At 41.4% G+C, this 16,387-nt stretch overlaps 1 protein-coding gene across 3 annotated transcripts in view; it reads right to left on the minus strand.

Annotated features, from left to right (window-relative positions):
* Nucleotides 1-400: 400 nt before the first annotated feature.
* LOC138741294 (forkhead box protein O3-like) overlaps nucleotides 401-16,387 on the minus strand; it is a 207,713-nt gene continuing 191,726 nt past the window's right edge. For all 3 annotated transcript variants that reach the window (XM_069895135.1, XM_069895136.1, XM_069895137.1), the window contains exon 2: nucleotides 401-3,476. In XM_069895135.1, coding sequence (XP_069751236.1) covers nucleotides 2,061-3,476 — 1,416 coding nt within the window. In that variant the 3' untranslated portion in view covers nucleotides 401-2,060. The remainder of the gene's footprint in view (nucleotides 3,477-16,387) is intronic.

Here is a 16,387-nt window from a genome sequence, read left to right on the forward strand (position 1 = left end):
ATAAATTAGATGCACAGTATGGTACAGGCCCTTGGGCCCATGAGTCCATACAACCCTACAATCCCCATATATTTTTAGAGGATGGGAGGAAACTGGAGCACCCAGAGGAAACTCACGTGGACACGGGGAAAACATACAAACTCCTTACAGACAGCGCCAGATTTGAACCCTGGTCACTGGCACTGCAATAGCGTTTTCTAACTGCTAGACTTGCATAACAATAATGAAATACTCAGCTTACAATTGCCGGCAGATTCAGGACTACCATCACAGCAAATCACTTTCACCGTTGGATTTAAATTTCTCAATAATATATGTAATAACTGCTGATGAAGCTAGAATTTCTCCCAGTATTCTTGAGAATTTCAAAGAAAATAATGCAGAAAATGGTGCTCTTGGGTTTCCTTTGTCATACAATATTATTTTGTATTTGAAAAATAAAAAGAAATTATAATCTTAATCACATCAACATTCAAAGAATACATGATGAAGTTACAGTACAGTACCTGTATGTACACGTAAGAATGGGCTTTTCTGATTTTAATTATCCATACACTTTACATTAAAAAGTTAATATTACATACACAACTTATATAACTGTCACTTATGGCACTTTCCAGAGAAAGTTTCTAGTATTTGGAGAATTGACTACAGGCAAAGGCTGTTTGCACATTGTCTCCCAAATCCACCATTCCTATAAAACATGCTAGCCGGTGTCAAAATCCCAAGAGAAATTCTCACAAAATAATGCCCCAATCACTACATAAATTAAAGTTCCAGCCTGTGGTTTTACCTCCAAACACCTACATTACCAAGCTCGTCGTTTCCCTCCATAAAATAAATACAATTTTGACCAAAATAGTATACAATAATGATAAATGCCAAAGCAGTAAGGATATGAAGCATTTGAAACTCCATCTATGAAAGAAAACAATATTACAAAGTGATGTTAAGGATAGGCAAACAGCAGATATACAATGCTGAATGAAAAGGATTGTTTCCATCAATGTCTTCTGAGACAGAGAAGCTTTGCATTCTGAAAATGCAACCATTTATCAGTCCTTTCATTTATCATGCTTCACCTTTACTTGATCTAGTCCCCAGTAATACATATGTGTATTAAAATGCCTTCAATTGTTATAAACAAACTCATTAAAAATAAAATTAAGCTTTGGTGACTTTAATGCAACTGTGGTTTGAAAACCAAAGACCAAGTAAGAAACTATTCTGACCAAACTAACTTCTGGTTTCTTGGTCGAATGATTAAATAGATTAAGATTTAATATTACAAAATAATGCATTTCACCTGTCAGGCCCATGAACTGTAGCTTTTGAACTTTACAGTTCCCCCTTTCACCTTCTGTCCCAAAGTCAATGCATAGTCACACTGTTTTTATGTGTTAGCATAAGGAGTGAAGTAATCAGAGGGAGCTTCAGTCATTATCAGGGCAGGGAAGAGACTGGCGAGGAGGAGGGGCCGGGTGGGGGGGGGGGTGGTGGTGGTGGGGGTGGAGGGAAGATTCTCTATGTGCTTTCTGGGATAAGCTTTGTTGAAAAAGAGATTTGATTTTGTCTCCTGATTTACTGTCCCACATGCATCCTACCACATCTGCTCTTCTTGAAGGGTTAAATTCTGAGAGACTTCTCCATATCTAGAACTATGAAGGAGTAATCTATATTGTTCACTATACAGAGAAATTAGATGAAGGCCTTGATTTCATGGAGTTTTTCCATGACCCACATTTACTTTTGATTGTAGGGGGGATGTACTAACTCAATCACTAATGTTGAGGCTATAATCAAAATTTAAGGGGGCCTGGAAATTGCTGCCCTTTTCTTCTGAAGTAAGCATTACTTCACTTTAATTGTTGTAACAGTTACTTAGATGGGGAACACAATATTGCCCTTATTGACTGTATTACTGAGGGAAGAAGAATCAAAAGCAATATCTCTATTCTAAAGCACATATTCTTTAAGAAACCAAGTGTTAATTTGGTCTGGCCTTGGAGCTTTTGTGGAACCCATTTGCATCACACAATGCTGAACACTGCAACAGTACTTCACCCTGGCACCCAACTCTGGCTTGTGGTTTGTGGACCAGTGGGGAGGGTGGCTATGTTAATGCCTACGTTTTGAGTTGGCGTGGCACAGTCAAAATTGAAATCAAGCTCTTCATTGTCCATGAACTCATTGAGAATGATAGATTCCACATCGCACTCCAAACTGCCGTGAAACATATCTAGGTCAAGGTCGGTGGGGAATTTATCCTGACTGATGGCAGCTGCATGAATTCCTCCATGGCAAGGGTTCAACCTGGACTCCGTGGCTTCCATTTGCATGCCGTGACTGGCAAGGGAGTGGAGCTGGCTGTGGAGGTGGTGTGCAACCGAGGCGATGTTACCAGCATCAGAGTGCATGTGCAGAAGGCTGATACGATTGGATAAGGCACCGTTACTGACAGCAGAGTTCTGCTGTGCTGCTGAGGGGTGGTGAAATGGATCGCCATTCATTAATCGAGGCGACTGGGCATTGAATGGCGATAATGCTGGATCGCTACACATCACCATTTGTCTCTGGTTCTGTGATGTTACTGCTGCGCTGGCCTGTGGCATCAAAGGATCTGACTGAGTCATCATGACTTCCTTATGCCGGAGCGATTCAGGTGTCAAAAGATCTTGCAACATACGGTTCCCATAGTGGTTGATGGTTGAGAAAGTGACTTGTTTGTTCTCCTGGATTGTCTGCATGGGCGAGTGGCGTAGCATTGTCATGGGAGGTTGGCTGTACATGGTAGTACTGTACGTAGCTGTCTGACTTCCGATGGTGGAGCACTTGGATCCAAAAGAGAAGCTGGAACTACGTTGCCGGAGGCACGGAGAAGGGATGTGCTGTGTTGGACTCATGTTGTAGTTGTCCTGCAGTTCCTCAAGAAGATTCTCCGTTAAGGCTTCATTCAAATTTATTGTGCCGGCCATGTCGGCTAACCTTGGGAGTTCCACAGAGCACCTTGAGCTGACCGAGGGAGATAAGGCGCTGGAAGGACTGGGGTAGAGGAGTGGGGAAGATGGTGTCTGGTCATCATCTTCCAGTTCGTCTAATTCAGAATTGGCCAGGATGGGAGATAAACGACCACTCAGCGTGCTTGCTGCTGAGTTTGCACGAGATCTGAAGTCAGTCCATGGATCAAAGTCGTCACTGGCATGTGAACTAGGGCTTCCTGACCACTTTGTGTGCTGTGAGGAAGGACTGCCTTCATTCCCTTCCTGTGTAGTCTGGAGCAAGGCTTTCTTCTTGTTTGCCCCTCGCTTGCTCTTTAGAAATTTACTGTTGTTGTCCATGGAAACTGCACGTCTCCGGGGAGATTTTCCAGTCTTTCCTCCATCAGGGTTTAGCATCCACCATGAGCTTTTGCCTGTGCCTTCATTCTGCACTCGAATGAATCTGCTGTGCAGGGAGAGGTTGTGTCGGATTGAGTTCTGTAAAGATAGAACAAAGGAGAGAATGAGACAAAGAGGGAACAAGACACACGGGCTGCATAATACACAATGCCACAGTCTGTTGAAGATGCAGTAGATGGTACAGATATGCTGGCTTAGTCCAGCCCATAAGACCATAACACTGAGGAGCAGAAAGAGGCCATTCAGCCCATTGAGTCTATTCTGCCATTCAAATCATGGGTGATGCATTTTTCCTCTCATCCCTATTCTCCTGCCTTCTACCCAAAATCCTTAATGCCCTGACTAATGAAGAACCTATCAACCTCTGCTTTAAATATACCCAATGACTTGGCCTCCACAGCCATCTGTAGCAACAAATTCAACAGATACACCACCCTTTGGCTGAAGAAATTTCTCCCTATCCCTGTTCTAAACAGGCATCCTTTTATTCTGAAGCTGTGCCCTCCTGATCCAAGACTCTCCACATCCACTTTATCCAGCCCTTTCATTACTTCAAACGAAATTTAGCCTATGTTAATGATCACTGGAGCACTGTCAATGGTGACGTCAAATAATTCCATTAACTACGTTTTAGTTCTATTTTCCATTCTCCCACTGTTACTACCCAATGCACTTGATTCTCCTTCTCCTTCTCCCTCTCATAAACACACCCACACAGACACATTTATAGTACAGATCCATTCACATGTATATATAGCCACACACGCACACACACACACACACACACACGCGCATACACACACACACGCGCATACACACACACACACACACACACACACACACACACACACACACACACACACACACACACACACACACACACACATACACACACCCCAACATTTCAAGGTCTTGGATCTTCCATATTCCAATTGGCACCACCAACATTTGCAGGTTTTATAAGATGAAAATCCTGTTCGGCCGATTTTCATATCGCCCTTTGACAAGATGATGAAAACAAATAAATTTCTCAGATAGCCAGAATTTATTATCATATGATAACCATCCTGGGAAACATTCATAACCAAGAACTATGTTGCTATTGAAGACAATAACACCTTAAGATATAGAAGCAGAAGTAGGCCAGTCAAATCAGCTCTGCTATTCCATCATGACCTGATCCATTCTCCCACTCACCCCCACTCCCCTGCCTTGTCCACATAACCTTTGATACCCTAACTATTCAGAGACCTATCAATCTCTGCCTTAAATACACCCAATGACCTGGCTTCCAAAGCTGCCAATAGAAGCAAATTCCAGAAATTCACCACTCTCTGGCTAAAGAAATTCCTCTGCAAGCAAATGGTAGATTGTCTTGTCCATCGCTATCTTGGTTAATGGTCCTGATTCATCGTTGATGTGTCACCCACAGCAAGTTCACCACTCTCATGTAATTTAGTTTAACATTTTGGGCTCCATGTCCCTGTTTTCAGGGACTACCAAGAAATTTTCTGGGTCTGGATTTATACCCAACAACCAGCTTGTTCGTAGAGGTGTTCATACTGTAGTTTACCCAGAGACCCAGTCCAAAGTATATATTATGAAAGATTAAAAGTGGCCAGAGTCCAAAGGGTTAAAGAGTGTAACAATGGAGCAATAAAGGAATTTTAACTTTTACACCTCTATGTTGTTTCCTGATCTGAGCTAAAGAAAAGAATTGGTCATCTGAATCTGTCAGTAAGACCAATATTATCTTGCAAACTACACCTCGAATTGGGTCAGATGATGTAACAAGCTAGGGCTGCTCTGGTTTCTTCCCACATCCCTTCCTACTTATCTGCGTCCCTGTGCCATTCAGGTTCAGTTTTATTGTCAGAGTACGTACATGACATCACATACAACTCTAAGATCTTTTGTTTTCTGTGGGTGAGGCAAAATTACCACTAATTGGTATGGCAAACAAAACTGTAAACAGCGTAAATATGTAAATAAATAAATGAATGTAAACAGATAACAAATGTAAACAAACCAACTGCGCAATACAGAGAGAATTTTAAAAATCAATAAAATGCACAAGTAGGAGTCCGTCAATGAGTCCCTGATTGAGTTTGTTGTTGAGGAGTCTGATGGTGGAGGGGTAGCAGCTGTTCCAGAACATGGTGGGGTGAGTCTTGTGGCACCTCGACCTCTTTCCTGATGGCAGCAGCGAGAACAGAGTGTGTGCTGGGTGGTGTGGATCCTTGATGATTGCTGCTACTCTCCAACAGTGACATTATTCTCGATATTGAGGAGTGTGAGATTGTGATGTCATAGGCTTTGTCCACTACCTTCTGTGATGCAGCTGGTCAGCACACTTTCCACCACATCTCTGTAGAAATTTGCCAGAGTTTCTGGTGTCATACCAAACATCTGCAAATTCCTGAGGAAGTAGAGGTGCTGACATGCTTTCTTCACAATATCCAGGAAAGATCCTCCGAGATAGTGACTCCCAAGAACTTCAATTTTCTCACCGTCTCCACCTCTAATGCCCCAATGACCACTGGATTATATACCTCTAGGTTTCCCTTCATGAAGTCAACAATAAGCTCCTTGGTTTTGGAGGCATTGAGTGCAAGTTTGCTGTGGGTGCACCATTCAGTCAAGTTTTCAATCTCACTCCTGAATGCTGACTCATCACCATGGTATTGTCAGTAAATTTGTAGATGGTGTTATTGTCACACCGAGCTACACTGTCGTGATGTAAAGTGAGTAGAGCAGGGGCTAAGAACACAGCCCTATGGTGCTCCAGTACTGATGGAGATTGTGGAGAAGAGGTTCTCACCAATCTTTACTGATTGTAGTCTGGAGGAGAGGAAAACTATGATCCAATTACACAGTGGGGTGTTGAGTCCCAGGTCTTGGAGTTTGCTGATCAGTTTTGAGTCCCAGTTCTTGGAGTTTGTTGATTAGTTTTGAGTCCCAGGTCTTGGAGTTTGCTGATCAGTTTTGAGGGGATGATGGTTAAATGTCAAATTGTATTCGATAAAGAGCATCCTGATGAATGCATCTTTACTCTCCAGGTGTCCCAGGATTTTGTGTAGAGCCAGTGAGGTGGCATCCGCTGTAGACCTGTTACTACGATAGATGAACTGGGATGTATCCATGTCATCTCTCAGACAGGAGCTGATCTGCTTCATCACCAGCCTTTCAAAACACTTCATCACTGTTGATGTAAATGCTACTGGTCGATAGTCATTAAGGCAGGTTACTACACTCTTCTTGGGCACCGGTATGATTGATGCCTATTTGAAACAGGTGGGTACCAGACTCTGCTGGAGTGAGATACTGAAGATATTCACAAATACATTGATAAGTTGGTCAGCACAGATTTCGTGTTCTAGATGGAATGCAATGCAGCACCAGGAGTTGAATTAATCTTTGATTCTTCACTCAAGTTCATTATTTTTGTTATTACAAAAAGTAAATCAGCTCCCTCCCCTGCCCTTTCTTACTTTCTCCACCAGCCTTTTATTCAGGTGCATGCCTGCTTTTTGTTCGCACCTTGAAGTCTGGTACTTTGGTGTTACAGTAAAACTCCTGGTATCCAGCACCGATGGGATTGGTAGATGGCGGATAAGTGAATGTTCGGGTTGTTTGATATTGCGCGAGGCGTGATTGGTAAACTAATGGCCAGGCGCACCAATTTTAAACTTCCGTACTTTTTACCTTTTTATTCTCTGTGATATTTTTGCCAGTTGATTGAAGCTGCCTGTTGCTTGAATTTCAGTTATCACTGGACACTGAGTTCCTCCAGCATCTCTGTGTTTTCACTACAAGGACAGGTTCTGCAAACCAGTGACAATATTAAAGTAGTGACAATATTAAAGTAGAAACGAGAGCAATATAATGAGAGCAGGAGGTGAATGATGGCTATCGCAATGAAGTTGTGATGTAGGAAAGCTCATGTGGAGTCAGTGGGCTGACTGGTCTGTTGTGCCGTAAATCGATGTAATAATGTTCTGTTAAATTATCACTGACAGGATCATTTTACTTCGGAGCATTTTATTGTGCTCTATGCTACATTCTGCAGCAGAACACTCTTGAGAAGAGAAGTCTGCAGACACCCTGATGAAGTAAAAACACAACGCTGGAGAAACTCAGCAGGTCACGCAGACCACTTTATATAGCAAAGATAAAGATGCAGAACCAAAATTTCTTCTTTGATGCCCTTCATCAAGGTATGAGACACACTTGAGAGCTATCGGGCACAGAACCCTATGAGTGGACAGTTAGCAATTCCAAAACCAAAGAGAAAGACTGCCATAGCATTATCATTATTTTACGTCTTTTTATTCACACGGTTTATTTATTCTTCAGGACTCGTCCATCAACTAGGAAGGAGACAGAGATCTGGAAGTCTGGTGAAAGAGGCATGAGCCATGCCGTAAAATTTTCCTCTAGCGAAAGAACTTATTTTGATTCAGGCAAAGAATTTTGCAGGGAAAATTGGCCACAAACTCACTGCTGGAGGATCTCAACAGGTCAAGTTGGGGAAAAGAATGGTCAACATATTGGCCCCGGTTTGAATTTTTTTTTAAGATGGTGGTTTATGTGACTAATATGATGATAGATGTGAAGTTAGTTGATATTTGGTGAAGGTTTATCTCTATAGAGAAAGTTTTTTTTCATCTTTTTTTTTTCTCATGCTACAATTTTTTTTAAGAATTGATTATTGTTTAAGAATTTTTGATAGACATTGTTATTAACTTTACTAATTTTTTATATTAAGTTTGAGTTAAATATATGTTTCATCTTAACTCTGTTTGTTAAATATAAGCATTTAAGTTTGATTTAAATATGTTTTTTAAGTCTGATATCTTAGTATTAATTACTTTTCTTTTTGTTAGTATTTTAATCGGTTATGTTTTTGGTTTTTTTTTGTAAGTGGGTTTTTTTTCTCACATATTATTAACTTTATTAATTCTTCACTCTTTATTTTGGGGGTGTAAAGGAGGGGTTGGACTAATTTGAGTTGGGTTATTAATGTGTAATAATTATTGGGGAGGGTATCGTTTATTTAGATTACTGATACTGTATTGTAATTTTATTATTTTATTCTTAATTTTTTTTAATGTAATCCTATATGTTATTCATGTTATAAAATCTTAAATAAAGTTTAAAAAAAACCATATTGGCCCCAAACTCTTCATTCAGACCGAAAGCGCTGAGGGTAGATCATCAGTATCATGAGGACAGGGTGGGAGGGGTTAGACATGGGCCAGAGGAGATTGGTGAATCAGTGAGGGATGAAGGATGATGGACAGGTGGGAGGGTGAGGAGTTGAGATTCAGAGGCAGTGCGAGACAATGAAGGAGAGAGGCGAGAGAAAACAAGGTGTTCAGATTTCAGATTCTTTCAGGTACAGATTTCAGATTTATTGACAGAGTACAAAAATGACATCATATACAACCCTAAGATTATTTTACCTGCAGGTGAGGCAGAATTACCACTTATTGGTAATGCAAAAAAAACCTATTCTCAACATACACATGAAAACAAATAAAGAAATGTAAACAAACTGACTGCAGTACAGAGGAAAAAAAATTAAAGGCAAATGTAAGAGTCCTTAAATGGGTCGTTTATTGAATTAAAACAAAACTGAAATACTGGAGGAACTCATAATTCTTCTTATTCCGTAAAGAAGGGCTCAGGCCAGAAATGTCGGCAATACATCCTTATCTCCTATGGAAACTGAAAGACCCGCTGAGTTCCTCCAGTATTTTGTTGTTCACCGCAATCGCCACATCTGCAGACTTCAGTGTTTCACTCTGATGGAGTTCGTTGTTGAGGAGTCTGATGGTGGAGGGGTAGCAGTGTTCCTGAACCAGGTAGAGGGGGTGGAATCTGATGGTAAGCAGTGAGAACAGAGTGTGTGCTGGGTGATGTGGATCCTTGATGATTGCTGCTGCTCTCCGACGGCAGTGTTGCCCGGGAGTGAAACAACTTGAGCCAAATACCTTTGCCACCTCCACTGCTTACCCTCCCCATCTGGCTGTCATCCTTCACCTCTCCCCACTTCACAAGTCACCTACTGGTCCCTGCCTAAATCGTCCCACCTTGTTCTCGTCACACATGCTCTCTCCCCCTCCACACTCTCAGTCTCGATGAATGCTTCTGGCTTGAAACTTCTCCCACAGATGCTGCTCCACCCCCTGAGTTGCTCCAGCAGAGAGCTTTCTGCTCTGGATTCCAGTGACTGCGGTCTCCTGCATCTCCAATTGCTCAACGTAAGTGTTTCTACGGAAGATTATCAGCAAACAAAAACATCTCTTCACTCAGATCCTCAGCCCTTGTAGCATTAGAGAAAACTTCACAGGTTTACCGAACTACATTTAAAAGCATGGAATTATCCACAGCAGTTCAATTCCAGCAAGAACTTCCATGAATGAGGCATCCCTTTCTTTGTGGCTGAGTCCCATGGTGGTGGCGAGAAGGAGGGGAGGGGCAGTGCAAATCTTGAGCAAACATCAACAAGAAATGTAGGTTATGCAACCTTGTGCACAAGTTCCTGAAATGTGCGTACGTAATGCCTACAATTGTATATAATGTGTCCAATATTTACCTCAAACATTACAACACAAGAACAGACCCTTCAGCTACCCATCCATGCTGATCATGATGTCCGAATCAAAGTGAAACCCTGCTGCTTTCACCTAATAGATATCCCTCCATCCTTTGCATATTAAGGTGAATAACTAAAACCTCTTAACTCTACTATTCTCTCTAGTTATACTACAACTCCTGGCAGCTTGTTCCAGGCACCCACTACTCTCTGTGTAAAATATTTGAACATGGAACACAGAACACTACAGCACAAAGCAGGCTCTTTGGCTCTCGATGTTGTGCCGACCTATATTGACCTAACAAAAATGAAGCTTTCCCTAACTCATAACCCTCTATTTTTCTTTCATCCATGTACCTGTCTTTTTAAAATACCCCTATTATCCCAGCCTCCAAGCACTCCAGGCACCCACAACCGACTGTGTAAAAAACTACTCCTAATGTCTCCCCTAAACGTTCCTCCCTTCACTCTGTACACGTCCTCTGATGTTTGCTACTCCCGCCTTGTGTCAAAGGCTCGGTCCATCCACCCCATCTCTGCCTCTCAGAATCAATAGCTCTATTAAGTCGCCTCTCATCCTTCTTTGCTCTAACGAGAAAAGCCCTAACTCTGCTAGCTTTGCCTCATACGTTATACTTTCCCATCCAGGTACATCATGGCAAATCCCGTCTGCACCCTCTCCACATCTTTCCTGTAATGAGGTGACCAGAATGGAACACAATATTCCAAGTGTGTCTCGCCAGAGATTTGTAGTTGCAGCATGACTTCATGAACCCGGAACTCAATCCCCTGACACCTCTCTTAAGTTTTCCCGCCTTCACTTTAAATGCTTGGCCTCCAGTATTTGACACTTTTACCATGGGGAAAAGATTTTGACTCTCCAACCTATCAATGACTCCCGCGATCATATAAACTTCGATTACATCTCCCATCAGCCTCTTGTACTTCAGAGAAAACAATCCAAGTTTGTCCAACCTCTCCCCATAACTCATCCCCTCTAAACTGGGCAAACATTCTGCTCAATCCTTTTTCCAAAACCCCCACATCTACCCTGTAATGGCGCAACCAGAATTGAACACAAAGCATTTCTCAGAAAACTTAAGGCCGTTAACTACGGGCAGACTAAAATTTACTGCCGGTCTTTCGATTCTTCGCACTTGTTCCCAATTAGCATGGATGAGTGGACTTGTGATGGAGCATCAACGCCACTGCAGCCCTCAGCCCACACAAATCTTGCCATAAGCCATGGCAATTTTCCTCAAAAGAAAAATTGTAAGAACAAGTATCCAAGTAGCTTATGAAATATTCGGAGCAAGTCTCTCCCAGATCCTCACCACACTTTTGCGAATATTGTGCTTTTTAGATGCCGTGATTGGTCACGATGATCTGAGAAAGGATGCACTATTCTGGTGTTATGTAATTTGTCTTTATCTTTTGTCTGTAATTTGGCATATTGCCAAATGTAGTATCTCAAGCTGTTGAAATTAATCTACAGCCTGAGTAAACCCAGTTCATAAGTAAATATTCCTTCCTATGCAGAGGCCTTACTGAAATTTCATACCTATTGATACACTGTTACATAATGAATGTTTTGGGACAACCAAAAGCCATCTTGGCAAGTATCACTCACATTCACTTCATAATAAAAAAGGCACTGAAGTTTTTACATAACATATAAGAAATAGGAGATGGGATAGGAGAGGGCCCATACATCAACATTCTGGTTAACCTACCTCGACACCATTTTCCTGCATTATACCCACATCTCTAGATTCACAATGCTCAAAAATATATCGATTTATGTTTTGTGTCAACTGAGCCCGAACTTCTACAACCTCCAGGATGGAGGATTTCACAGATTTATCATCCTCAGAATGAAGACATTTTTCCTCATCTGCATCTTGAATGACTTGCCTCCTATTTTATTTATTCTATCAAACAGCGTGGGTTTCTCAGGCTGAGCCAGTAGTTAATGACCATGAAGAAAGGGGGTCGGGCGCTGCCTTCTCAAACTGCTGCATGAACCCGCTGTGCTCTGAGGGAGGGGGCCCATGATTCTGACCCAGCATCAGTCGGTGAAGGATCAACAAGACATTTCCAAGTGAGAATGGTGTGTGGTTTGGTTGCCTGAGTCCTTCTACATGGTAGAGGTGGTGGGTTTGGAGGGTGCTGTCTAAGGAGTCTTGGGGAGTGCTGCAGTACATCCTGTAGATGGTTCAGAGTACTGATCCTGTGCGTTGGAGTGGCTGTTGATGGGTGCCCATCAAATGGGTTGCTGTGTCTTGAATAATGTCGAGCTTCATGAGTTTAGTTGAAACTAGATTCGCCCAGGTGAGTGAAGAGTACGTGACCCCCTCATATCCAAACTCACCTACATCCACCCTGCCAAACCCTGTAAGAATTTTGTTACTTCCAGTCAGAACTTTCCTCAATCTTCTGAAGTCCAAAAAATACAGACGGCACGGTTAACCTAACGGTTAGCACAATGCCGTTACAGTGCGAGCGACCCCAGATTCGAACCCCTTGCTATCTGTAAGGAGTTTTCACTTTTTTCTCATGTCTGTGTGGGTTTCGTCCAGGTGCTCCAGTTTCCTCCCACCATTCAAAACGCACCAGGGTTGTAGATCAATTGGGTGTAATTGGGCGGCAAAGGCTCGTGGGCCAAAAGGGCCTGTTACTGTGCTGTATGTCTAAACATATACCTAAATTTAAATTTAGTTCACCTCATCTCTCCTCATATGGCGTAGGAGGTGGATGTCATAGCCACACCAGCATCTATTGTCCATTATGTCTTGTCCCTACCACAAAGGAACAATGAGTCAGACCAAGTAAGAAATGGCAGACAAGACTCACACCATCAGGTTCAGGAACTGCTGCAATCCCTCCACCTTCAGACTCTTCAGCAACAAGCTCAATCAGGGATTCATTTAAGGACTCCTACTTTGCACATTATTAATTATTGAATCTGTATTTTCTGCATTGCGCAGTCAGTTTGCTTTTCCATTGTCTTTACATTTCTCTTTTCTGTATACATATCTTTTCTAGAGTATAGTTTTTTTGCACTACCGATAATTCTGCCTTCCCTGGAGGTAAAAGAATCTCAGGGTTGTATGTAACGTCATATATGTACTGAACTTTGAAGATTTCCTTCAAAGATATCTTTGAATCAAAATGCTCCATCGTTTCACAATTCGATTAATTTAAATTCCTAGGCTGCAGGTTTGAACTTATATCTCCAGGTGATTGGTCCTGAACCCTGACTGCTGGCTTGGTAATGAAACCTCTTCCTATATCATTAAATCATTCCCTGGACAACCCCATTCAATGCCCTAAATCAGGGGTGGCCAACCTTTGTTTTAAAAAAAACTCCTATTCCACTTTAAGTATTCCCTATGTTATAAGTGCTCTGTTATTGCTTATGGTGGTCTACGAGTGGGAAGGGAAGACTGAGAATCATTGCTCTGGACCCAATTGTTACTGAAATATTTTGCTTGAGAAAAATTGCCATTCGCCCATTTACCTTTGGAGTTAGGAAACCGGGCACATAACGAGAAATTAGGGACGATTAAAACATTGGTTTTCAAATTTTCCTCCCACACATACCACCTTAAGCAATCCCTTACAAATCACAGAGCCTTTATGACATAGAGAATACTTAAGGCATAATGTGAGTTTAAAGAAAAGGTTGCCCACCCCTACCCTAAATGCACCAAAGCCAGTCAAAAAAAATATCCCACAACTATTGCTGCACTTTAAGTTCGAGTTCAAGTTTATTGTCATCTGATTTAACCAGTACAACCTGACAAAAGAGTATTGTCTGGTCCTTGGTGCAAAACAGTGCAAGCCCACATAGAGGCAAGCATATAGACCATATACCATCTAACAATTACAGCACAGAAACAGGCCATTTTGGCCCTCCTAGTCCGCACTGATCCAAGTACCCTCCTCTAATCCCGTTTACCAGCATCCTGCCTATATCGCTCCATCCCCCTCCCATCCATATACTCATCCAACTCTTTCTTAAATGACAAAATTGACCCTGCCTCCACCACCTTTCCTGGAAGCCCATTCCACACTAACCACTCTCCGAGTAAAGAAGATCCCCCTCATGTTACTCCTAAGTCTTTGCCCGTCAACTCTCAACCCATGACCTCTTGTATCCATCTCTCCTACTCTCAATGGAAAAAGCCTTTCCTCATCAACTCTATCTATCCCTCTCATTATCTTAAACACCTCTATCAAATCCCCTCTCAGCCTTCTACATTCCAAGGAATAAAGACCATCTTAGGTAAACATGGGGCTTCCAGAAAAGGAGGCCCTGGTGAATCAAGAACAAAGAAATTGTATTCCAGATACTGAAACATTTTTGTAAATCTTCTCTGCACTCTCTCTATCTTGTTAATATCCTTCCTATAAATTGGTTGCCAGAACTGCACACAGTAATCTAAATTTGGCCTCACCAATGCCTTGTACAATTTCATCATTACTTCCCAACTCCTATATTCTATGCACTGATTTATATAGGCAAGCATACTAAAGGCGTTCTTCACCACCCACATGCACTCCTACATTCAGGGAACAATGCACAGTTATTCCTAGATCTTTCTGTACCTTCAACCCCTTCCATTTGCCACATATGACTTGCTTTGATTATTCTTTCCAAAATGAAGCACCTCACACTTATCAGCATTAAACTCCATCTGCCATCTTTCTGCCCACTCCTCTAAGCAGTTTAAATCCCTCTGCAATCTTTGAAAACCCTCTTCATCATCCACAATTCCCCCTATTTTAGAATCATCTGCATATTTACAAATCCAATTTACCACCCCATCCTCCAGATCATTAATATAGATAACAAACAGCAACAGTCCCAATACAGAACCCTGAGGTACACTGCCTGTCACTGGCCCCCATCCTGACAAACAATTATCTACTACTCTCTGGCACCTTCCTTCCAGCCACTGTTGAATCCATATGACTATCTCCAAATTAATACCCAAGGACTTAGCCTTCCTAACTAACCTCCCATGTGGAACCTTATCGAAGGCCTTACTTTTTTTTTTTTAATTTTTTTATTTTTCACACCATAAATCACATTAGCCATGATATACACTATTTCTTTTTCACACATATACAGTGACTTTTTCTCCCCCCCCCACTTTCCTCCCAAACCACCCCCCCACACCCCCCTCTCATCCGTTTTAGGTATACAATCTAGGTTGCATTAAGCCAGTCAGACAATGTTGTCATTCAACAAAATTACACCAGAAATTCTACTGAGTCCATTCTTTTCTTTCCTTCTCCTTCCATCAACTTAGGTAATGTTTGTCCCCGGTAGGTTTTCGCTATTGTTTTAATGTAAGGCTCCTATACTTGTTCGAATATTTCAATATTATTTTTTAACCTATATGTTATTTTTTCTAATGGAATACATTTATTCATTTAAATTTAGTAGTTTCTTCCTTTTAATTTGGTTATGTATTCCATTAATATTTAAAGACATATAGTTCAGCGTAGCCCTTTTATATTTTGTTTATCTTCTCTTTCCGTTTTTCCATCATTACCTTTCCACCTTTTCCATTTCTGTTTTCTTATTTTCAACTCTTTATAAGACAACATTCCTACAACATCCAACATTTTCCTTATTCTCCTATTTCTATCTTATTTATCCCCAATCTCCCCTTCACCTCCTGAGTTGTCCTTTATCCCTTGTCGGACAACCACATCTCCCCTCTCCATTTGGATTTGCGAATCCACTCGCAAGCGTCAACTGATTTTGCAGTGACCGCTATTTCCCCCCACCCCGCCTCCCCCAGAAAAGATTTCACTTTTCATATGTCACAAAGGTCACTCTTTTAATTCCCTACTTATTCTCTCTATTCCATTACCTTCCCTTATTAATTCTTGTCTATACTATCTATATTTTTCCTCTAAGTACAGATACATTCATGTATGCTCATTGTCTCTATTCACTCTTATACCTCTTTACCCGCATACATATCAATCGTGATCATTTTTACTCTCATTACCCGTCTTCATCCCTCAGTCTATTTTTGTCTTTACCCACATACATATCAATCGTGATCATTTTAACTCTCATTACCCATCTTCCTCCCTCAGTCTATTTTTGTAATTGTTCTGCAAATTTTCGTGCTTCTTCTGGATCCGAGAATAGTCTGTTTTGTTGTCCTGAAATAAATATTTTCAATACCGCTGGATGCTTTAGTATAAATTTATACCCTTTCTTCCATAAAATCGCCTTTGCTGTATTGAACTCTTTTCTCTTCTTTAGGAGTTCAAAACTTATATCTGGATAAATGAAGATTTTTTGCCCTTTATACTCCAGTGGTTTGTTGCCCTCTCTTACTTTTTCCATTGTCTTCTCCAG

The sequence above is a fragment of the Narcine bancroftii genome, chromosome 8 (assembly GCF_036971445.1).
Source record: "Narcine bancroftii isolate sNarBan1 chromosome 8, sNarBan1.hap1, whole genome shotgun sequence".
In the NCBI taxonomy this organism is placed as follows: Eukaryota; Metazoa; Chordata; class Chondrichthyes; order Torpediniformes; family Narcinidae; genus Narcine; species Narcine bancroftii.